The sequence below is a fragment of the Diceros bicornis genome, chromosome 41, assembly GCF_020826845.1.
Source record: "Diceros bicornis minor isolate mBicDic1 chromosome 41, mDicBic1.mat.cur, whole genome shotgun sequence".
Classification (NCBI taxonomy): domain Eukaryota; kingdom Metazoa; phylum Chordata; class Mammalia; order Perissodactyla; family Rhinocerotidae; genus Diceros; species Diceros bicornis.
In genome coordinates this window covers 644,995-668,821 of record NC_080780.1, presented here as the reverse complement: position 1 = coordinate 668,821, position 23,827 = coordinate 644,995, and the positions used below count along the sequence as shown (strand labels likewise).

General features: G+C 43.5%; 1 protein-coding gene across 1 annotated transcript in view; it reads right to left on the bottom strand.

Annotated features, from left to right (window-relative positions):
* The window catches only part of HECW1 (HECT, C2 and WW domain containing E3 ubiquitin protein ligase 1), a 223,173-nt gene that overhangs the window by 40,084 nt on the left and 159,262 nt on the right, over window positions 1-23,827 (bottom strand). The window contains exons 15-21 of the mRNA XM_058534679.1: window positions 20,795-20,900; window positions 19,797-19,893; window positions 14,197-14,280; window positions 13,699-13,808; window positions 8,825-8,945; window positions 7,952-8,065; window positions 6,965-7,117 (exon numbers count right to left, since the gene is read on the bottom strand). Of these exons, the coding sequence (XP_058390662.1) occupies window positions 6,965-7,117; window positions 7,952-8,065; window positions 8,825-8,945; window positions 13,699-13,808; window positions 14,197-14,280; window positions 19,797-19,893; window positions 20,795-20,900 (785 nt within the window). The remainder of the gene's footprint in view (window positions 1-6,964; window positions 7,118-7,951; window positions 8,066-8,824; window positions 8,946-13,698; window positions 13,809-14,196; window positions 14,281-19,796; window positions 19,894-20,794; window positions 20,901-23,827) is intronic.

Sequence of the window (23,827 nt, the reverse complement as noted above, 5' to 3'; positions counted from 1 at the left end):
ATATAAATACACTTTATTTCAGATAGCGATAGATTTCGTCAATATAATAAAGTAAGATGTTAAGTTGGAGAGTTATAAAAGGATGGGCTGTTTTAAACTGAGTGCTCAGGGAACAGAGGAGATGTTGAGCTGAAATGTGAATCTTTCCTATTTTAGCATAATAATTTGAAAATATATGCATTTTGCACCATTCATAGTTTGTATTAAACATAAAAATAGATTTGGAGCTTTTCACATTTATAGTTTTGTTGTTTATGCCTCTATTCAAAATATATGAGAATTTTTTACCTGGTATTTTCTTATATATCATTTTATAGCAAGTGGAAAATTTCATATACTTAACCCCCCACCATCTATAATCCATCACCAAGTTTTGCTCATTTGTTCATTCTTCTGAAATAACTTTCCATTCCCACTGCTTCTGCCCTAGTTTCTTTATTCTCTTTTCAAAGAACTATTTCAATAGCCTCTTAAATGACACCCCCACTGCCCACTCCAATTTATCCACTTGTAACCAGAATTGACTTTCTAAAATACAGATCTGATCAAGACCTTCTTCTACTCTAAAAATATTACATTGTCATCTCTGTAATAAAATACAAACTCCCTGGAATGCCATCAAATGCCCTTCCTTATCTGACACAAGGAGGTCTTTTCAGCCTCTCTCTCTTTCTCTATTTTGCAGCCACAACAAACTGACATCTGTTTGAGCACCCTTCCATCCTGCTGTGAATGTTGGCCCTCTACCTCGAAGTCCTTTCTCCCCATCTCTGCCAGCCAACCATCCTTACTCATTCTTAAAGCTCCTTGTACCTAATACCAATTACCATACAATGTAATAAGTGCTAGAAGAGAGGTATGTATAGCATTTGTCACATTGTATTGTCACTTGTCCAATTAAATATCTGACTTTGCCTTTGTATGGGGGCTAGAGCCTGATGCTGGAGCCCAGTTGCCTGGGTTCTAATCCCAGCTACGTCCATGACTATCTCCGTGACTTTGGTTATGTTTGTATCTTATTTTCTTCATCTGTAAAAGCAGGATAACTCTGTATCTGGGTTATAGTATTGTCACACAAAAGCATCTAGAACAGTGCCTGATATGTTTAGTAAGTTTACAATGGATGCTTTATTATTTAGTTTTATATTAACTTCGGTATCTCTAGGGATATAAAATCAGCATACAATAGATATTAAAAAGTTAAAAAAAGATCAGCATATGAGCACCTCATTAATATGTAAATGATATGATCATAAAGAATGAAGATATGGAATTTGGAACATTACTTCAAGGTTTCCGTAGTCAAAGACACATACAATAGACACATACAGTTTAGCAAACGGTAATATTTCTAGTGGATGGATTGAAAGTCCCGAATTGTAGAGGCTCTTCTCGTTATTTTCAATCCCTGCCTCCCACCCCTCATGGATTTCCTACCATTCTCTGCCCTGCTCTGACCTTGGGGACAGGCCGCCATGGGCTGCAATGTCTGGAGATCCCTTGCCGTCTAGTTTATGGTTGGTTTGGCCAAGAGGATGGCAGGTGGAAGAAGAGTGCTGAGGTGCCATGTCCCAGCCTCTCCACCTGACTCGGGTCCGGCAGGGCTGCGTCCACCTGCGCCCACAGCTCTGCCAGCAGGCCCACGGGGCTCTGGCTCCGTCTCTTCTCTCTTACTTGGCATGAGTGTCATCACTGCCGACTTTGACAAGGGCCTTATCAACTTGGAAAGCCAGTGGTACAACTAAGTAATGAAACAGCAACTACAGGAAGTCCTTCTAGGCTGAAGGCAAACAAAATTGGATTTTTTTTTAAGTTACTTAATGCGTGTATACAGAACCTTCATTGTATTTATTCATATTGGTATCTCTCAACACTTGACTAGGAACAAAGAGAAGCAGGTGGAATAGCGTCACCCTGCTACATGGCCTTTTCATTCTGCTGGCTGTATTCCAGCATATGTGAAGCCCACACACAGCGAGCAGGAGGTCAGAAGCCTTCCTCAAAAGGGAGCTTGCAGGGGAAAGACCTAGTGTGTGAGAGGCCTCTCCGCCAGCTCTTTGGGTAGTGCCTGGCCTGGAAGCGGCTGATGGAGCAGCATGGTGCAGCGGGAGAGGAGGCGGAGGCCTTCCTTCCGTCAGTAATGAGCTGCCTTTGGGCACCGTGCAGAGCAGAGTGCAAAGCTTCCAGGGGACATGTGCATTTATTGCTGACATTGTAAGAGTTTTAAAACCACAGATGATAAAAAAAGAAAAGTGTAAGACCTTTGAGCAATTAACCGTACCTGGAAGGTATAGCCTCCTATCTATTTTAAGGAGCCTGGTACAAGGAAGTGACTGGTGTGGCTCGTGCCATGATAGTCATTTATGTACCCCATCTTCAACGAAGTGCTATTTTGAACACTTCGAAGAGCCAGGCATGTGCTAGAATAAAATAAGACAGACCCGTCTCTGCTCCCATGGAGCTCACTTTCTACAGGGGATCAGACGAAACAGAGCATGGGACACAGAGGAAGGCCAGTGAAAGAGAAAGAACCGGAATAACAAAAAAAATGACCAGCGCAAAGACGCCTCCTGCAGCCACACCAGAGCAACGTTTTAACCCTGAGTGATATTTAATCCTGTAAAGCTGACTGTTTTTCTCATTGTTGGTTTCTGGTCTGCAGCACCATCTGCAGAGTGAAGAGGGGGCAGGGAGCACGGGTCACTCCTCCTTCCAGATGGACTCCTGCCCCAGCCTGTCCTGCGTCAGGGACAATTTCCAGCTTTACAAAGTCAAGGCTGTTACCATTACGAGCCCTGTAATCTTTTGGTCTCTCTTTTCTCATGAGTGATGTACTGGTCATAGTAAGCGTCCCACAGGCTGTGTGGATCATGGGCTGAGGGGTCCTGGGTCGTGAGGAAGGACAGAGGGCCAGGCACCTAGATCTGAGATCAGCCGCAGCCTCGCCCATCCTGGGGGCAGGTAAGTAGCATCTGGCTGGGCCATCAGATTCGAGAACTCGGGGTTCAGGTCTCCTCAGTGTCCTTGCCCTCCTGGCTGCGGGGCAACAGGACAAAGCCTCAGGCACGGGCCTCAGCACCGGCTTGTGGCCACACTTTGTGCAAGGCCCGGAGTGACTTCATCCAGCTGTGAGCCCTCCTCTGTGCTCTTCGCTAAAATGCTGGCCAAAGAGCTGACCAAACACTCAGGCGCATAGGCGATGCAACCCTGTGCATTTTCTTTGTAAAACCATTTGCCACAAGGCACAAGCACGGCCAGTGAGAAAGTACTTGGAACGAACAGCAGCAGTGTTTTCGCCTGGTTGAGATGCCACTGCCCAAAAGGGCTTCCTGCTCAAAGCTAAAGAAGGCTCTGCACAGTAGCTCAAGTTCGCTCAGCTGTGGCTGTGACCACCCGGAGGAAATCCCCTCCCCTCGCCCAGGACCTCTGAGGCACCGAAGAGAGAAGAGTCAGTCTCCACGAGGATGTTCATGATACAATCCGGGGCCTGTGCTGGTTCCAAATCCTGGCTTCTCTGCCAGCCCAGGGCTCAGGGACTAAAGGTTCAGAGCTGGAGCCTTGGATCAGAGGTCCCTGCCCACTTCACAGCAAGTGGCCATCCAACGCGCAGCCCTGAAAGGAAACCCTCATCTGCGTGAGCTGTTTAGATCTCCAGTTGGTCAAAAGCTACCTGCAATTTTGTTTCCGGGCTACACAGCAAATAGTCCCAACACGAGTGGGAATGTCGTGGACCAAAGTCCTCATGTCCTTTCCTTTGGAAAGACGCAGTTAACTAGCACCTCCAGGGCAGGCACTTCTGGGCCTCCGACCTTTGGAAGCGCTCCATCCAGAGAACTTTGCTAATTCTTACAACATCCATGTATCACACAGTTTCCTTCCTCAATGCAAGAAAGCGTAACTGACACATTGACGCAGCCTCTTCAGCCACTTCATGGCAGAGATGAGCAGAAGGAAACGAAGTCAGTGTGACAGCAGAGGCTGGGCAGCTGGCAAGGCGCCTTCCCCAGTGGAAAGTGACTGAGGCCAAGTCAAGAATGAGAAGGCCACAAGCCCAGGGAGTCTTCTGTGCCTTCCATTGGGCCTTTGCCTGTGGTCTTACTCTGCATCTCTACTGAACCATGCTTGACCCCAAGGTTTTCTTCAGAACGTTGAGTCCCATTCATGCCACCATGGCACCTACCCCTGTTCTCCTCTGCCACGATCCAAATGCAGCTCCCTTGGTCATCTGAATGCTCTTACTCTCTTGATGTTCTAAGCTCTGTCCTTCCAATCCTATGCTCTGAACCTCTGGAGATCCCATTCTATTGCCTACGCACCCCTTCCATCCTTTTCATAACCTCCTCCCCTCACCATCAGGTCTTCTCCTGAGCACCTCCCGCTTCCACCAGGCCCATTCTTTCTCTCGTTACCCCCCTCCCAGGCTCTGAGCCACTCCTTCTTAGCTGCCCTCGGGGACCTCTGACTCTGCCTACCCCTTACACATCAGTGTGGTCCACCTCGTCATGGGCCTCAGCTCTGCTCCACCTGCACAAGCTCTGAGGGCTCTCATCTCTGCCCACGGCTGAGCCACTCCACTTGTGTTGGTGTCTCCCAGATCTCCATTTCTAGCCCCGCTGCTCTCCTGCTTACCAGGGCCATAGTTCCACTTACATATTAATACATCAACCTGTGTTTATAACAGAAACTGTAAACTCTACCTGTTAAAGAGCGAATTCCTCATCTTTCCGCTAAATATCATCTACCTCACATAACTCCCCTCACAGTTAATAGTATCAATCTACCCAATTGTGTAACCAGAAAATTTGACTTATTCTCTCTCTTCCTCACCTCCACATTCAATCAGTGAACCAACTAGTTCAATCTCTTCTCCCTCTGAGACGTCCCCACGCTCAGCCTCTTCTTTCTTGGATCCTGCTGTGCCATAGTTTTTGACCCTCTATTTCTCCCCTTGACTTATCGACAGCTTCAGAGCTGGTCTGGCTCTTTCCTGTCTTACCTCCTCAAATTTTTCTCCACATTATGGCAAGATTTACTTTTTAAATACAAACCCAATTAGAGTATTTTCCATAGCGGATATGACCATCTGTTTCTCTCTTCCGTCTCCAGCCTCCTTTCCCACCTCAACCCCACAGGTCATTCTCTGCTCCGGTCCGTCTACACTGCTTGCCGAAGGCTTCATTCCCTCTCACACCTTCCAATTCTTATTTTCAATTTTGGCTCCTTGACATGTCTTTTCTGCACTTCTCTGCTGAGTCTCCTACTCAACTGTCCCTTAAGACTTGGTGCAATCATCCCCTCTTTTTATAAGATCCTTGGCTTCATTCCCCATGCCCCTTTTGTTACCTTGGGCTAAGTGAAACATTTTTTTCCTTGTGATATAGTACAATTCTCAGGCTTATATATGCATTTTGGTCTTACACACACACACACACACACACACACACACGTATTACATATGTATAACCTGTAATTTAAGATGTTGTATCGTAATTGTTGGTTTACTCATGTGTTCCTTCCACTTCAGCTCCTTGAGGACAGAGATCTTGCTCATTTCATCTTTGTGTCCTCCCAGCACACAATATGTGCTTAATTTATAATTGCTAAATTAATGCAGGTAGCCCCACAACACCTAGGATTGTCCTATATGGTATGATATTTGGTGAAAATATTTCTTTATTGATTGCTGCTTCCAATTCATGATCTCTAGGACACCACCTTAAATTTCATGCTCACAAACTAAGAGAGAATTGAGGGATATTAAGTGTAATCTGCATACACACATGTCTTATGTCATGGGTTACAGCACTCTCTACGGTTGGAATGAGCTCTACCTGAATGTGGTCTAAAGGAGAGCTGGCATTCAATTCTCAGGGTCAGAAGTCCCCTCCTTGGTGACTTGCCTGCTCCACCTGCCTCCGTCTGTGTGTTTCTGCCTCACAGGCTCATCATCCACTTACTGATAAGTTACAGGGACAAGAACAACAAAGGGCACCTTTTGTTTCTTACTTGAGCCAACACACGGTGTCGGTGTCGACACTCCTGCCTTAGCCCAAGAACTTCAGAGCTGAGAGTGTTTGGAGAGAGAGGGCACGTGCAATAGCCTGAAGCCTTAGCAGAGGTGGGTTAATCTGATGCTATCAAACCAAAACACTGGGATAAACCCGGCAGGCCCAGGTAATACCCCAGAAGCTCCCGTCACCAGCAGACGTTGCAAGGCTTTATAAATAAGCAGTGTCAGATAAGAACCCACATTAGCAGTCTCCAGAACTCATTTCTCTCTTGATAGCAGAATCACCTGCAGCGAGAGCAGGGCTAATTTTCAAATCAGATGTGGTGGTGACACAGCAGGAAAGTGCATGCATCCTAGATGTCCCATGCAGCTTTCTGGAGACTTCTAATACCTATATCTGAGGTATCTCACCCACAGAACTGCACAGAATGGACTGATACTTATCTCCTTACACATATCAGTGAGCGGTAATAGATGCCTCAATAAGAGAGAACCAAAGAGATTGGATTTTCAGGTCAGAAGGATGCTTAGAGATCATCTGTCCCAACAGCCTTATTTTACAGTAAGATGCAGAAGCTGATGTCCACAGTGCTAAAGCCATTGGTCCAAGGTCACAGAATTTCAAACCCAAGACTACCTCCAAGAAGCCTCTGAGGACTCTCACGATTTCAGTAGAATTATCAACATTCAGGACCAATGTCTACTTACCTTAGTATTTCCTCCAAAGGCAATTACTGTATTTTCCACCAATTTGCAGTTGATAGTAAATGTGCAGTGTCCTTAGTAATTTATTTTGTATTCTGGGTGAAGACTAACAGAGTCTTCCTTCTAGTGCTTTGTTATTCACTCTCAGCACCCCTCATAAACACCCTCTGTGGCTCTCAAGAAATGCTGTTGACTTCTAAGAAAGCCTAGACCTTTCAAACATAAGAAAGTGAAAATTCCAGATCTTACCATTCAAGATGGTTTTCCACAAACGCAGACATGGGGCTGATCTGCACCGTGTAAGTATCATTTGCAGAGTACTCAAAGAGTCCATAGTAAGGGTTGAAGAGCTCCTGAGACAAAAGGAAGAAGAACTCTCGCGAAGGACCACTGTAGTCCAGGCTGCAAAGGAAGAAGAGGCCCAGGAAGCTCATTATGTGCGGGAGGTGGAGTACCTGTTTCTACCCAGGTGCTAAGTGTGCTCTTTCAGAGTCGGTGCTGGGGAAAGCAGAGACTAGCCTTGGCTCTTTACAGCGGATCCCAATGGAAGTATCAATTTGCTGTAGAAAATGAGGATGCCATATTGGTTTGGGGATGTTCTTACTCTGATGGCCACGAGTAAACTCTTTTGGCAGTGTTCCTTAACCTTTTTTTGATCATGTAACACCTACTGGATAAAACACACAGCTGGGCCATTAAAAACAAGGACTTTGTTGTGGGATGCACAAAAGAATTCCTGCAACAGTGCATGTGTGCATGCATGTGTGCATGTGTGTCAACCAAAAAGCTTCCAAGTTCCTTCTGATATGCCCTCCTAGGTGGGCTTGCCCTTCACGGTTGAGATGGTTTTCCATGAAATCACTGAAATTATATGAATAATTTGGCATGTAGTTGTATTATGTGCACTCTAGGAGGAAGAATTCTTTGATTAGATACTCAGAACTGTACGCCACCTGAAAAAGTAAAGATCCAGTAGCTGAGGACTGTAGTTTTGGCTTATACTTTGACATATAATATCAGATTCTAGCACATGCCAATAATCTTAGGCTTTTAAAGAACGTGAAACCTAAAGCTTGGCAATACCTGCAGAGAAAGGCCTCCTGGGAGGACTTGATCAGAATCACTTGGGGCAAAGGCTTAGAGCCACCCTGCTCCTTCTTGAGAAAAATCACCCCAAATCCGGAGGCTCAGGTTCACCCCCACTGAGGTGTCTGCATAAAACCACTGGTTCCTCACCCCTCCTCTCCAACAAACGTGATGTAGAGCTTGTTTCGCTGAAGCTCCTTCCGGGAATAGGCCATCACCTGGTTGAAGGTTCCCTCCAACAAGTGGTCTCGACGAATGATGAGCCTGCAGAGGAGAAGAAGCCACGTGGGCGCTGAGCAGCGACTCTGCAGCTCCGATGCTGGAGAGTGTTCTAGCCGAGCTGTGAGTGCCCAGGCTTACGGTCTCACTCGCCAGCCTCTCCGACGAGGGCCAGATCCCACCAGTTCAGTGACAGACTCATTTTAACACTCTTTTCAAAACATTGAAAGCACAAGGACAATACGGACACTTTCGTAATTGGATACATTCCACTCTATGGAACTACTTTTAGGATTCTTTTAGATCAATTCCAAAAAGAATCCTTTAAGTTGGATTCCTGAGTTTAGGTTCGGCTTTTCAAGATGAAAATAATAAACCCAGAAGGAAAAAAGACACAACTTTTTACTTATACTCTAATTACAAAGTTACAAAGAGGCTATGGATTTGGCTAATGAGTTAAATCTGTCCCAAGAATAAGTAAAGGGAACTATAAGATTTTTTATTTAGTTCACAATTCCTTGTTTTCTGAAAATGTTGACCATTGATTTTATACATGCCTTTGTCTGAAATCTACTGTCCTATCTCTCTCTCCTTCTCTTCTCTTCCCTTCCTTTCCTGCCTCCCTTCCACTTTCTTAACTCCCTTTCTTCTTTCTTTCCAACTTCCTTTTTTCCTTCCTCCCTTCTATGGTCATAACTGCTACCACACCATGTATCCAATCTCCAAAAAATATTACAAAGGCTAGGGGAGAAAAAGACAGAAAAATCTACCATCTGAATTCAGTGCCAAGCACTGAGCACTCACTTAATTTTCCCTGGACCCTGACCAAATCCTTTGGCTTCCAGTTTCCGGTAGAAATTGCGGAGCTTGGCTTCAAAGTCTCTCCGGTAGGGCGAAGGGGCTCTTGCGCTGGCTCTCTGCAAACCTGCAGAGGGAAGTACATGGCTGAAGGTCACCGCTTTTCATCCAAGAACAAATGGCAGAGCCATGGTAGAGGAAGGGCAGCCAGAGGCACTCCTGTGTCCTCACACTTTTCCTCTTCAAGAAGTCGCCCTTGATTTCCATCACTCCCTCAGTTACTCTTATAATAAACAGAAATACTATAATAAGGAGAAAAATGAATTCTGATGACAACAAATATGTCTTCCACTCCATTTCAAGTTGTCTTTCTCTTAAAAATACGTTGATGAGCACATTTCTTGGCTTAATTGTACTTAAATATCTTAAACAACATAGATCAAACCAGACTAAACTTTTCCTGTAAGTTGCTATATTACAAGACATGATTGTAACTACAGTGAGGCAACTAGGACTGTAATATACGTGTATGTCGTCTTTTGCTAACTGTATTGATATTGATGCAAAAATAAACATATCTGTCCACTAGGGCCCAGAGCATTTAGGAGTTTACGTTATTCTGCACCACAGAAGCAAAATTTATAATAATAATAATGATAATAATTCCTTGACTCTATATAGAAGAGAGTATTTGTATCATTTAGACTGTTTTGTAAATGCTTTATTATGTTTACACAGCTTTTAATGAAAAAGGAATGGAAAAAAGAACATTCTTCTCCAAGTTTTACAGATGGCCAGAATCATGGTTTGCTCCTTCACTAACTCTTTATTAGTTACTATATTCCAAGTATTGACTTTATAATCTAGAGAAGACTGATACCAACAAACTCACAGAAATGAGAACATAATTACAAGTTGAGATGATTGCTACCCATGAAGGCAAGGAACTCAGTTCTTTGAGACCACAGAACATTCTGGCCAAGTTTAGGAAGGCTTCCCTGAGGAATATCTGAAGAGTAAGTAGGCATGAATTGGATTGAATGAGTTAGGAAAGGCTTCTGTTTTAACTAGAAGAAGAGATGAGCTGGGAAAAGAAGAGCAATCTAGGTAGAGTGTGTGCAAAGGTCCTGTGGCAGAATGGAAAGTGGTGCTCTAGTTTATCTGGATCACAGGGTGCGAGGACAAAAGTGATGCAAAACAAGGCTTGAGAGGCGGGCAGGAGACAGATCAAACAGGATAAGGTACACTCTGTTAAGCAATTTTGTTTAATGCTAAGCAAATAGGAAGCCATTGCACGGGTGCTAACATGGTGTGACTTGAGTTATGAAAACATCAGTCTTTTTGCAGTAGAGAGAAAAAACTGGAGGGGACCATGGTGGATTCACACAGGCTAAATTGGACTAGGGTGGTATCAGCAGAGATGAGCAGTGGACAGATGGGAGATGTGTTTAGGAGGAATGGATTGGATATAGGTGGTGAGGGAGAGGTGGGTTTCAGAGTCTGTAACTGAATGGACTGTGGAGACATTCACTGAGATGGGGAACAATGGAAAAAAGACAAATTTGTGGGGAGATCATGAGCTTTGATGGCAGTACCTCTGAATGTTTGACTGGAAAGAGACATAGTTTGAGAGAGAAGAGAAAAAACCCGGGACTGAATCTTGAGGGTGACAGGAAGCGAAAGATGAGTCTGCAAAAGTGGCTAAAGAGGTAGATGAAATGCATACAGTGGTGTCACAGAAGCTGATTGAAGGGGGACAGCAGTCGGTAACATTAAATGTAGCTGAAAGACCAGGAGGAGGGCCTGAGAATTACCCACTGGACGGGGTGCCCAGAGGCCACGACGACCTTAGTAAAGAAATCTCCTCTAATGCACAGGCATGAAGGGGAGAGGGTGGGGTCAGGCTGGGGAGGTGTGCAGGATTGGTAGCAGGCATCTGAGAAAGCTTCTGCCTAATGGCTTTAATTTTCTCAGTGAAGGAAGAAGGGATATCATTTTCTAGGAGAGACACAGGGGGCTGAAGGTTTGAGGGAAGTGGAAACGTTTGAAACAGCAGTAGAGAAAACATAAGTTTACCGGAGAAATGTGGCAGAATTTCCTTTTGCATTTTCAAGGTCCATGTGAAGTGAGAGATGACTAATTCATAATTAATAATCTGCTCTATCAGGTGAATTTTCCCAAGAATACCTGACTATAGATGTAGAGGAAGAAGACAGTAAGTTTGACCAGGGGTGGCGTTCTGTACATGAAATGGAGAGGATCAGCGGGGTGTAGGGTGCTGGCAAGGATGTTACTGAAATGATGAACTGTGCCATCTATGCCAGATAGGGAGAGATGGAAAGGAAAGGAGAGGTGACCGTGAACTGGAGAGTTCCTCCTGATGAGGGCAAAGAATGGAAATAGGGGGAGTAGTTGAATAAGCATGTTGGACGGAGCAGGATGCTTGAGTCAGTGATTTTAGAGATGATAACAAGGGCAGGAAGGCGGCTGTGGGAAGAAGCGGCTGAGGCGGAGGAGGAGAAGGTCACTGCAGACAAGGAAGGCCAGAAACTGGAGGCCCGGGAACTGAATGGGTGTCCTCGTGGATGCAGAAGTCATCCAGGATGATGGAAGGACTTGGGAAGGAGAGGGAGACTACGAGACAGGTGCCACAGTCCGAGAATGGGAGAAGGTTGGTAGATGACAGCAGCTAGGAGGGGAGATACAGTGCAGTGGTACAAGCGAGGAAGCACGGATGGCACAAGCCCCACCCTTGGGCCCTGCAGCAGGTGGGGTGTGAGGGAACCAACAGCCACCACTTGAAAAGAAGTGTCTTCAGTGAAATGCCAGCCTTCAGGATACAGGTAGAACCAGATACAAGTCTGTAGGTGCAAGTGTATCTTTCTGTCCAGCAGATGACAGTATATTTTATAACATGACTTGAACTGCTGCTGGCACTACCACTAGCCTCATGGCCCCTGCTACGCATGTTTCCAATAATTTATGCTTCACAAAGTACTTTGGCATAAATGTCTATGATTCATTATCACTGTAGCACCCAGGTACATTTCATAAAGGTCTGGAAAAAATGGGAACTGTAAAATGTAACATCAAAGTCTTTGGACTACATCCTCTAAGACCCCATGGTCAGCGCTGGGAGGATAAAGAAGTAGGCACTTTGACAAGATGAATTGGATGATTGCTTGGATTCGTGGCATCAGTAATGTCTCTATGAGGGAAGTTGATTCCTTTTATAAAAGTTATCCCGATCATGCTCATTTAACAAATAACTCTTTATACTCTCTTATCTTTCTATTTGCAAAATGATCTCTCTCCCATATAATGATGTTAAAATCACACTTTACTGCCAAAGGTTTGGACCAAAGTGCAGACAGGTTATCAGACTGGGACAATCTCTACAACAAAATGGCAGATCATCATGCAGACCAACAGCTCCCCCACATGGAAGGCTCTGCTCCCCAAAAGTCAGTCACCCTGTGCGCACTGGAAACATCTGATTGTCCTGATGTGGGCTCTGACAAAGCTCCTGGTCCTCCTTTTCCCAGGCCACGGCATCTCAGCTATGTTGGATGTCAGAGGAAGCACGCATTGGGCATTTCCTTAACAATAACATCGGTACACTTGTTTGGAGGAAGTAACAAGGAGATACTGACTTAAAAACAGATTTTAGCAATTAGCAAAACTACCTCTAAGAGACAGTTCTGAATGACACGACTTGGAGGAGTCAAACTAACAGCTATTTTAATTTTAGAGACCTATGGCAGTTACTGAGTGACACTAACTGAGTGAGACACCCCTTCTGAGAAACAGAGCATATTGCTAAACGCTTTCTCTTCTGAATCTCCCCACTGGCCTCAAAAGCCAAGCTTGGACTCTGACTTTAGAGATCATGAGATAGGAAGTTACTAAATTGTTCAAACTAACTTCCTTTATTTTTAAAGTTGTAAAAAGAAATTTGGGGTTACCACAGAGACTTACAACAATGTGATAACGCAAACCAGACAAATGGGGAAAAGCTCTCCAATATCTGGATCACGCTTGGGGGTATGGATTTGACTTAAGCTAATTATCTCGATGAACCCAGGAAATAATATCTTCTTTTTTCACTAAACAGTTCAATATATATTTCCTCATTTGGAATGGAAAATACCTAAAAAGAATTTTTGGATTAGGAGTAAATTCATTCTAATACATAATGAAAACTTTGGGGGAACAGTTTCACATCATGTAAGAAAACTCTTTGGCATCTTTGTGGGGACATAATGGTGGTCCCTAGTAACCATGTAACCTAGGAACCCCTTTACAATTTAACAGAAAAGTTACCAAAATTGGTCTTTGATAACATTCTGAATCATAAGGCAGAACGTTTCAGCAAGGGCTCTTCCTTTTAAATGCCTGGGGTGTATGCTTGGAATACAACAGCAATGTAGAGCAGAGGTGGCAGACTTTTTCTGTCAAGGGCCAGACAGTAAATATTTTAGGCTTTTTGGGTCATATGGTCTCTGTTGTTCCTATTTCACTCTGTTGTTGTAGTGTGAAAGTTGTCATAGAAAATACTTAAATAAACAGGTGTGGCTGGATTCCAATAAAATTTTATTTATAGACACTGAAATTTGAATTTCACATAATTTTCACGTTACGAAATAGTTTTTGTAAAAAGTTTTTTCAAACCATTTAAAAATGTAAAATGCATTCTAACTGTGGGTATTACAAAAGCAGGCGGCAATTTGTCAACACCCAATGTAGACAGTGTGCTTTCCATCAGAAAATGGAGAGGGGTGACGGGAGAGAGGACAAATCACAAGTGCCCTTCCTCCACCTCCGTCTGGTGGAAACATAGATGGCCACTTACAAGAGGCAGACTGAGATGCTCAAGTTACCTGGGGAGCTCTGAGGGGAGGAACAGGGTGAACAGCGGGGGGAGAAGCTGTACCCAGGGTGGAAGGCAGCCTGCAGAGGGACGTAGGACATAATTTCTTCTTCAAAGAGACTGCAAAGTGAAAAAAAAAAAGTTAGTTCTCTGTCCATGATATAGTGTTCACAAATTGGGGTGACAGCAGTTACAGTTCTCACCAGGCAACAACAGCACTTAGACTCAGATCTAGTATAAAAAGACAGGCACATCTCAGCATGCAAATTCTCAGTGTCATTTTAAACCCTAGTTAATCCTAAAACAAAGTCTCCACCAAGTACTATATATAGCTCTTGATACCCCCATTGTAAATGTAAAGAAGGCGATGGATAGCAGGTATAAGGTAGGGGGCCTACTTCAGTCGCAGCCAGTAGAATCTTCTAGAACAAATGGCAAGTGTTTCAGTCTCAGCTATAGTGGAGGAGAACTGCCCAGGGCAGCTTTTCCAACACTGTTTCAGTCTCACCTCAGCAAAATGACTAGGTCTGCATCACAGGACAACTTTTCAAGCCCATGATTACCCTCAGTCCGAATGTAATGGATTTTCTCCCTAGAATAATGTGGGAAAGAAAATAAGAATTACACACGAACTCAGACACTAAAGAATAAGTCCCTTTTGGATCCCTTTTTTCCTCTTCCAATACGGCTGAACAGCGATGTCCTAAGGTCCAGCGTATTCCATGGTATTTTAAGTTCGTATTGCAGGTTTCTACGATGCTCTACAAGGGACGGCCTTTCCTCAGACTCACACAGAGACAGAGGCTGAGAAGCACATCAAGGGAGGTCCTCGGATAGCCAGGACAGTCGGTTGTGGAGCCGGGTAAAGAGAGCTGCTGAAGGACTGTGGGCTTAGGGTGCCTTGGAAGCTGGGAGAGGAAAGAGTGAGGGCTGTCTCTTGAGAAACCTTGTGCTTGACGGAAAATGCATAAGGCCAGGCTGGGCACAAAGAGGGCTGGCTCCCAGAACACATGAGAGTCTCCCAGGTTGGTCTGAGCACAGGCATCAATTTCTCTCCGTTTAATTACAATTCACGCATTCTGACCCTTTTCCATTACCTCCAACTCCAACCTGGCAAATTATTCCAATAAGTCTCTGGATAAATAACATTTATTTTGATCAAAGGAACTTTGTAATTTGATTCTCTGACATTCAAATATTCAAATATTACAAACACCATAGCCAAGAATCCTTCCACTGTATGCATGCTTCAAAGAAGTTAAATTTCTCCCCTTTCTTGAAGAGATGCAGCAGAAATCTGGGAAGCCTTAAGGATTTATTTTTTAAGATATTTAACTTTTTTTCTGTCTTTTTTGTTTAAATTCTTATTTTGACATGATTTTAGAGTTACGTGTAGTTGTAAGAAATTAATACAGAGTGATCCAGTATACCCTTTACTCAGGTTCCTCCAATGGATGATTTTCAAAAAAATCTATTTAGAAAAATACTGCAGATACAACTTTTTCCTCTCTCTGATTATAATAATGTGAATCCAAATCTTCATCATAACTTGCATTATTTTCAGGCAAAAACATAATGAACTTGACCTTTTGGTGTGGGTATATTTTAAAAATACCCTGGAACTCCGTCCCACAGGCACTGAGAACTGGGGAAGATCTCTGAAGGTGAGAATGCCATCTGCCTCTCCCACATAGATCCTGTGCCCATCAGGAAAACTCCAGAGCAACACTCTCCTCAGAGCTCAGGCCAGTAGAGCCACCTGCCTCCTTGACATCTTGACATCTCTACTTGTGGCCTCAGAGACCTCAAATCTCAATATACAAAAGGAAATCCTTGACATTCTTCTTCTACTCAAGCCAGTTCCCCCTCCATCTTCCCCGTCTCAGTCCTGCTACCGTCCGAACGTTTGACACTCCAAAATTCACGTTGGCATCCTAATGCCCAATGTGACGACATTAGGAGGTGGGGCCTTTGGGAAATGATTAGGTCTTGAGTGTGGAGCCCTATGAATGGGATTAGTGCCCTTATAGAAGAGACCCCACAGAGCTCCCTAGTCCCTTCTGTCATGTGAGGATACGAGAAGTCTGCAACCTGGAAGAGGGCCCTCACTCTGACCATGCTGGCACGCTGATCTCGGATTCCAGCCTCCAGACTGAGCAATAAGTTTCTGCTGTTTATAAGCCACCTAGTCTGTGGTATTTTGTTATGGCATCCAAACTGACTAAGACAGACACCATTATCCACTAGCCTGAGGAAGCCCCACCCCTGGCTGTCATTCCCAATTCCTCTTGGCTCCTCATCGCCACATTCAAACCGTCATCAGCTTCTGTTGTTTTTGCACTCACAAGATCATCACAAGCTTCTCCCTCCTCTCCATCCGTGCTCTGCCATCATCTGTACAACCATCATCTCTCAAGTAGATTAATATCATAGCCCCGCACGTGGCCCCCTCTCTGTCTTATGCCACACCTCTAGTCTGTCCATCCTCCACAGAGCAGCCCAAGGGGTCATTAAAAACACAAGTGCAACCATCTTTTCTTTCCTGCTGAAAACTCTTTAATGGCTTCTCAAATAAAACTGCACTTCAGATAAAATCCCAACTCTTCCCCATTGCTGACAAGGCCCCTCCCTCCACCTGCACTGTGGTCCCTCATCTCCCTCCCAGTCTACCCCTGAGCCACTCTGGACTTCTTTCATCCTTCACCTACATAAAGCTTTTCCTCCTGGGGGCCTTTACACACTCTCCCCGTCATCCTCACCTTGCATCTCGGGGACGGCTCCTTCTCACCCTTCTGGTTTCAGCTTAGTGCCGCCTACCTAGGAAAGCCTTCCACGTATTCTGCCTAGGCGCTAAGTCCTCTTCCTCAGCACCAGCACATTATCCCCTATCACTGAATTCTGATCATGTCCTTCATGACCCTGACAATTCCATAGCTATATGTTTGGCTTAAAAACACAAACAAACCAAACTTGTCTATCATCTGTCTCTCTCAGTACATTATAAGTGCCATGAGAGAAGGGCCTGTGTCTGTTGTGCTTGCTACTGGACACACAATCTTGATTCAGAATGGTTGCACAGTAAAAGCACTAGTTGAAGGAAAGAATGAATGAATGAGGACTGCTACCACGACCCTTAAAGTTAACAGTGTCTTTAACCTCCGGGTTTTCTGGCTCCATCTTCCCCCTCCACGTGTGGCTTCTTTATGATTCACTGCTGTCTGCTGAGCACAGTTTTCTGAGAACGCATCCTCCAGCAACTGGTTTTGTGGACTCAAGACAGTGGATCCATGGCTTCTTGAGAATAGCAATGGTTGAACAGGGGTCACCATCCCCACTTGGGGACCACAGAGGAAGCAGTAAGTTCTTCCTCTGGGCAGGGTCCTGGGGAGAGGTGATTTTCTTTTCAACTTTCAGACCTTTAAAACAGAGCTGACTCACCCTCACACCACATCCAGGGGCAGGCAAAGGCCCCATCATAGTGAGCAGTGCCTAGCTTGCTGGTTCCCTTAAGCCTGACCCCTTGGAGAGCAAGTTCTTGCTCTTGCCATTCTGCCTTTTTAATTCCACAGCCTCTCAGTCAGTTTCTGACGTCACTGTGGGCCTTCTGTTTTTGAGGAGATATTTGGGTTCTCAACCTGGGGTCCATAGGTCCTTTAGGGTCCATTAACTGTTTGAAATGTATGCAAAGATTTATGTTTACACGTGGGGGAGAGTCCATAACAGTTTTCTTCAGATCCTTAAAGGAGTCTACAACATTAAAAAGGTTATTACTTTCTATACTAGATAATTTCCATGCTTTTTCCAATTTCAACGTGCCCTGATTCCAGGTCCCCACACATATCTGGAAAATCATAATTATACAATTCCACACTGCGACACAACCTTTAAGGTTTCTTGGGTTTTGTTATAACGTGATATTACAAAACAGGACTGAAAAGTTCACTTCCCTCTGGAAATATATTCTACTCTTTTACACAGGGGATTACTTTTTTTTTTTACTTTTAAAATGATTTAAGTGTGACTCTAGTGTCTATAGGGAGGTCAAATTGCTCCAAAAAGTAAGCAGTGAACTCAAGTAACTTAGCGGTAGAATCAGTAACATAAAAATGTTCAAGAGCAGCAATATGTCAGAAACTTTTCAGGTAGTACAACTTCTCCGAAAATCCCCTGGAAATTCCCTTAAGTTATTATGCACTGTGAGTCAAAGAGCAGCCCACAAATAAATGACCCATACGACTGAGTGTGGCACTGCCTTCCGTGGCACAGAAACTTGGGCAGAGTTGAACGTAAGGGGACGTGACAATTACTCATGCAAAAGCTCATCTGTTCATGCTAAAAACCTTTCATTCATTCTAAAAGTAACTAGCGTTTTCTGTCTTCAAAGTAGAGGACCAGGTTCTGAGGGGGCAGAGTGGACGCAAAGACAAGGAATATATAGGTTCTGCTCCAAAGACCTTATAGTGTTGTGGGAGACATAAGTATGTGATAGAATATGAGATAATGGAAAAATATCTCAGAGGTACAAAAGAGAATGCTGTTAAAGCAAGACAAAAGAAACACTAAAGTCTGCCTGATCACTGAATCTTTGCATTTGATTTGAGACTTTAAAACAGGATGAGATGTCCTTAAAAGAGAAGCCATTCCAGGAAGGGTGGAGGTAGGCGAGGACACAGCCTGTTTGGTGGAGGTGGAAGACACCAGAAGGAAACAATTAATGCAGGATGGAGAGTTAGGTTAGGGCCAGCAACTGTGCTTAGAAATCTTGACTTTATTTCACACACACTGGGAGCCATGGAAGCTGTTTTGAAGGGCAGGAGTGATAGGATTTGATCTGTACTACAAGCAGGTAATTCTGGTTATAGCAGGGTGATAGAGGATATCTTCTAAGAGACCCCAGCCAAGTCCAGGAGAGAAATGATGAGGACCCAAATGTAGGCCCCGTGGCAGGGAGAAGAGAAAAGAAGGGCTGGAAGAGAGAAAGTGAGGTGGTAAACATTTAAATGTGGAGATGAAGAAGGAGGGAGGAGTTGAGAATACAGGCAGTTGGGGACATGCTGGTTCTAATTTACATAAAGTAAAAACACAGGGAAAAGAGGTGTCCATGTGGGGGTGGTAGAGAGGAAAGAGCAGTGAACAATCCTTCTTGGCAGGATTAATGAAGATTTGAATAGCAAAGAGGCTATTTTCAGGTGTTGGTGATTCATTGAGGAAGCCAAAGTAGGGTATCACAGTTGTCAGCCAGACTCAAGAGAGCACCACATGGGAGGTGAGGAGTTAGAGGCAGTCAGCGGCTGCGTTCCCGCCCACCTTGCCTGATCCTTTACACACATCCCCATTTAAACAACTCCACAACGCCCACACTGCAACCCTGCTTCAGTGATGAGGAGACGAAGGGTGGAGGATTGAATAACATGCCTTGGTCAATCAATAGTCCCTAAGTGCTGGAGCAAGAATTCAAACTCCAAGGGGACACACTTGGCTACTATTCATCACCAGCTTCTGAAATGCTGGGCAGTACACTGAAGGAGAGAGATGTTTGCATATCTTGGTGAGAAAGTGGGATTTAAGTTCAGAGAATATTTTCCCTTTTTATCACTTTGGGTGGCTATCCCTTCCAAATGAAGTGATTCAGAGTTTCTGAGACACTCATTCAAAGATGACCTTAATGGACAATAGGATTTAAGTAGTTAGAACATATATGATACTTTTTGTTTGCTTGCTTGTTTATTTTTGAATATGCTCATCTAATATCCTGTTCACAATTAAACAGGCTATTTCAAAAATAAAAATAATTTATATGGTGCTTTACATAAAAAATTTTTAAACAAAACCTATTTTGCTCCCTTTCTGTGCTTCCCTCCAAATCAATGGAAATCATTTTAGCATCATATGAATAATATGTAACCTGAAAATATGGCTATCTCTGATTGTGACACTTCTGAGAACATTAGAACCCCCTGGACTCTTCATTTTGAGTATTTAAGTTATAATTTAAATGCATGAATAAAATGCATCAAAAACTTATGCTCTCTCTCCACAGATGTGTAGCCTCACCTGGAAAACTAGCTGGAGACACCTGGAGTTACAGGGTGAGGGACAGGCCCCTACCTGAGTGCGTGGTTTCTCGCCAAGCTTGGCTGACGCTCTTGCAGCATTTCAAAAATGTTTGGCTGGCGAAGAAATGCCACAATCTTGTCATTATATGCTGAAACAGACAAAAGTGCAGAGTTGTGGTTGAGTCTGCAGCCCAGAGATAATTTCTCTGATGATTGGAAAATGGCTGCTTGATACCAGGATTAATGTAGGAGTTGGAAGGGCAGGTAGCATGCTCATCAAAAAACGTAAGCTCTTGAGGGTTTTTTCTGTGACATAATAGCATTATTATTTTTAAAAGATCAAACTAAAAGTGAACCAGATCTAAGTTAATCATCTGTAATATTCCGGGAACTTAACTGGGTGTTAACTCATCCCTGTGTGAACAGGTGAAGGAGAATAAAATAGCTCTCCCGTGAGGGGACTTCTCTCTCTTCTAACTTCTCCTGGTCATTTTGTCATAGTTATTATAGCAAAAGATTTCTTCTGAGTTCAAAGAAATCCTTTTCTAAGCACTCGACACCACCAGTGCCCATGGGTTGATTTCCCAGTAGTGACAATGGAACTTTCTAAATCCATTTAGACTTGCTCACCTCATTCCCCTTGATACAAGTGGTATGTGTTTCAGAAAGAAGTAGGTGACGTTAGGAATGAAGTCTGCGCTAACTTATCCCCATGCACACCCAGGAAGAGAGATCTAAATTAAAAACTGCACCTAACAGCAACAAAATCCATCACCTCATTTAACTATGCTCTCCTGGACCAGCTAATAAGTCACTGAATGGAGTGAAGAAGAAGGGGAATGTGGTCTGAAAGAGAGCAGAGAAGAGAAGACAAAGAGAGGAGGAAGGGGAAGGGAAAAGGGGCAAAGGAGAGGATGGGAGCAAAGGGTGGGGAGTAGACTATACCATAAAAGAGCAGAAAAAATACAGAATCCTCAATATTAAAGGATTCACTATAAGAAAAACAAGGCTAAGTTTTGGTTTCCAGGGTTCAAAAAGCACGATACATACCCAGTGGCAATGACTCATGTTGATGTTGGCTTCGAATAGCAGCTACTAGACTGTGTCCTGGCCTGCCCAGTAAAGAGGCTCCTCTGTTTCTAGAGACTTCTGAGGCCTAATTTCAAAATAAAATTATTAGCATTGGAAATCTGTCATCAATTTCAGATGGTCTTTTGACACCAATTTTTCAATATGAGGGGTAAAAGACCCTGACATCACCTAAATTAAAGAAGCAATGAAGATACAATCTTCAAAGTGATGGAAAATGGGCAAGTTTTAAAAAATTGACTAAGTAGAATGGTTGATGTGCTATATTATGGTTTTTAAGAAAGTAATTGTGCCAAATGTCATGAATGTAAATCAAATTAATACACAGAATAGACCAAGAAACATTTCTTTTCACAGATATGTTAAAAAGATAAATGCTAGATAAATATTATTAGTAAAGGTAGGTTTATAACCCTCATGTCCAAAAGGTAGCACTAAACTTCAAAACTGAACGTAGAATGGACTTGCTCTCTCAAACAGCACTTGTTTCACTTGAGTGGCCATTCTTTGTGTAGTGCCTGTTATTCCATTCTCTAGGCTGGTAACTCTTCATAAAACTCTGTAAGATAAGCATTATCAATCCTAGTTTAAAAAAGGGGAAACTGAGGATCAGAGAAAATTAAGTTTTTCTAAAATTCTCAACTCTAAGAGATAGAACCAGGATTCTAACTAATGCTTGACTGCAAAGCAATCGCTTGCTGCTCCCATACTGCTTGCCTGCATCCAGTATCTTCATTTTGGTTGGGCATTTTGACCAAACTTCACATAATAAATAACTTGCTTAGTTTAAAACTGATATTTGTGATAATGAATTTAGCTCAAGTTTAAATTTTAACAAATCCCCTAGTTTCTAGAGCATGACAATGAGCTTTTTACCCTGATTCCATATACATGTTGTTCCTTAAGGACTCCTGCAGAGTAAGCTATTTCAACTGGGGCACTCGAGATTTTCCACACTGAAGTGCATTCACCAGATATATGGGGTTTGGGATAGAGTATGACTTATTTTATGATATTTGGCAAAGAATACTAAAATAGGCTTTAAAAATATTTAAGAATTTTGAAGATTACTTTGTAAGATACCTATAAAGAGCCCAAACATCCAGACAAAAAAAGGAAAGAAAATTTTGCCTCTGAGACCAGCCTACAATTCATTCACACAGAATTCAGGAGAGGTGATGGGCACGTATGCTATAAGGTCCAGAAAGGCCAGGTCAATCTCAAAGTGGTCACTTAAGACCAGGCCATGTGTGATACTGCAGATGACAAAGTAGGACAGATTACTTAGGGCTTCCTAATTAAAGACATGGTCATTGCTGGTTTTACTCTGGGTCCTACTTCCACACTTCAGACAGACAAGAATAACATCGTTTTCATGCAGAGACGTGCTACCAGTTCACTATCTGTATGTGGCAGTCTTTGAACTGCTCTTCTGGAAGTAGTAGGGATGCAGATCTATCCTTTTTCTCTCTTGGTCCTTCTCTTTGCCCATGGCTTACTTCAGGGACAAGAGACTAGATTCTGTGCACTTTGGAGGACTTCTCACTTTGATGTCACAGCATTCAGCTCTGTTCAGCTGGTGTAGCCAGACACCAAGATTTAAGCTGTCCTTCTGCAACCACACTTTCCAGTCTCAATTAAATGGTTACAATGCAAAGTGATAAAAGAAAGGTTTGCTGATTATTAAAATATGCAATGTTGCATCTCCTTGGTTCTCATTTTTCTCCATGAATTAGTAAATATATAAAACCTTTCTGGGACTGAAATGACATGGCTCTTTTCCTTGGAGGGAATTCTGTCAGTCTGCCTTAATGTGTGTTTAGAATATTTTTGATGCTGTAAAGACAGGATTCTCAAAGACCACTCAGTTGAAGATTATCTAAGTGATGAGTTACAGAGAGAAACTGGGGAAGCAGACAGATCTGAGAGCAGACCTCATGAAGGCTTGGCTGTGCACTGAACTCTGTGACGCCTGCTGTCACACCCCGAGCGAAGATGTCTAATGGTTGGTGGGTTACCCTGAAATGAATAGGGCTTTGAAACAGGAAGAGGCTCACTTCTCTTCCTGGCTGTCATGGGGAATTCTTGTGCTGGAGGTATGCTTTATGGAAAATAGTGCCTACCTGTGAGGTCACGTGCTCACTGGTAAAAACTAAGCCAGACTGAAAAATTTCAGAAACCAGATGAATGCCAGCTACCTGAAGGTAAATGACTGACTGAAGAATAAGCTTCAAGACGACTATGAGCGAAACAGAAGAAATAACACGGGTAGGGAGAGGTAGGGCTTGTGGGGTCCCTGCACCACAGAAACATCTGCCAAGGGTAAAGGAGGTGATTACAAAGTGGTACTGGATGGCCTACAGACGAGAGCGGGAGGACGGGAGGCTTAGATAGAAATGTTCTCTTCCAACTAGGGGCTAGGAATTTATGGGAATGGAGACAATTTCAGGGAGTGCTGGAGAAGATTCTCAGAGTCTCAGATTGGGCTAGAATTTAATATATACTAGGATCCTTGCAGCCCGGAAGTGGTACTAAATGGTCCATCCTGAAGAATGTCTCGTATCAGCTGAGTGACTGATTTGGATCTCACTGCAAACTTGGATTTTGCCATTTAAAACCAAAATTATATGACTCATTAAATTCCCTGGCATTGGATGCATTTTGTCCTATTGAGTTTCTCAGGGGCATGTGTGTGTGTGTGTGTGTGTGTGTGTGTGTGTGTGTGTGTATGTGAGAGAGAGAGAGAGAGACAGAGACAGAGAGAGAGATAGAAACAGAGAGAAGAGAGACCCTAGTGGTCTGCTGTGCCCCTGACATGCTAGGACTATTCTCTGACTGGGTAAACTCCAGCTTGTAGTAAGGACTACTTTTAGAATTTCTTTTCCTTTTGATTTTGAGATAGCTTTAATCACAATTGCAAATGCGAAAACTTCAAACATTAGCTCTCTAGAAAAAACAAAATAGATATGCTCAGAAAATAGTTTTCAGTGACTG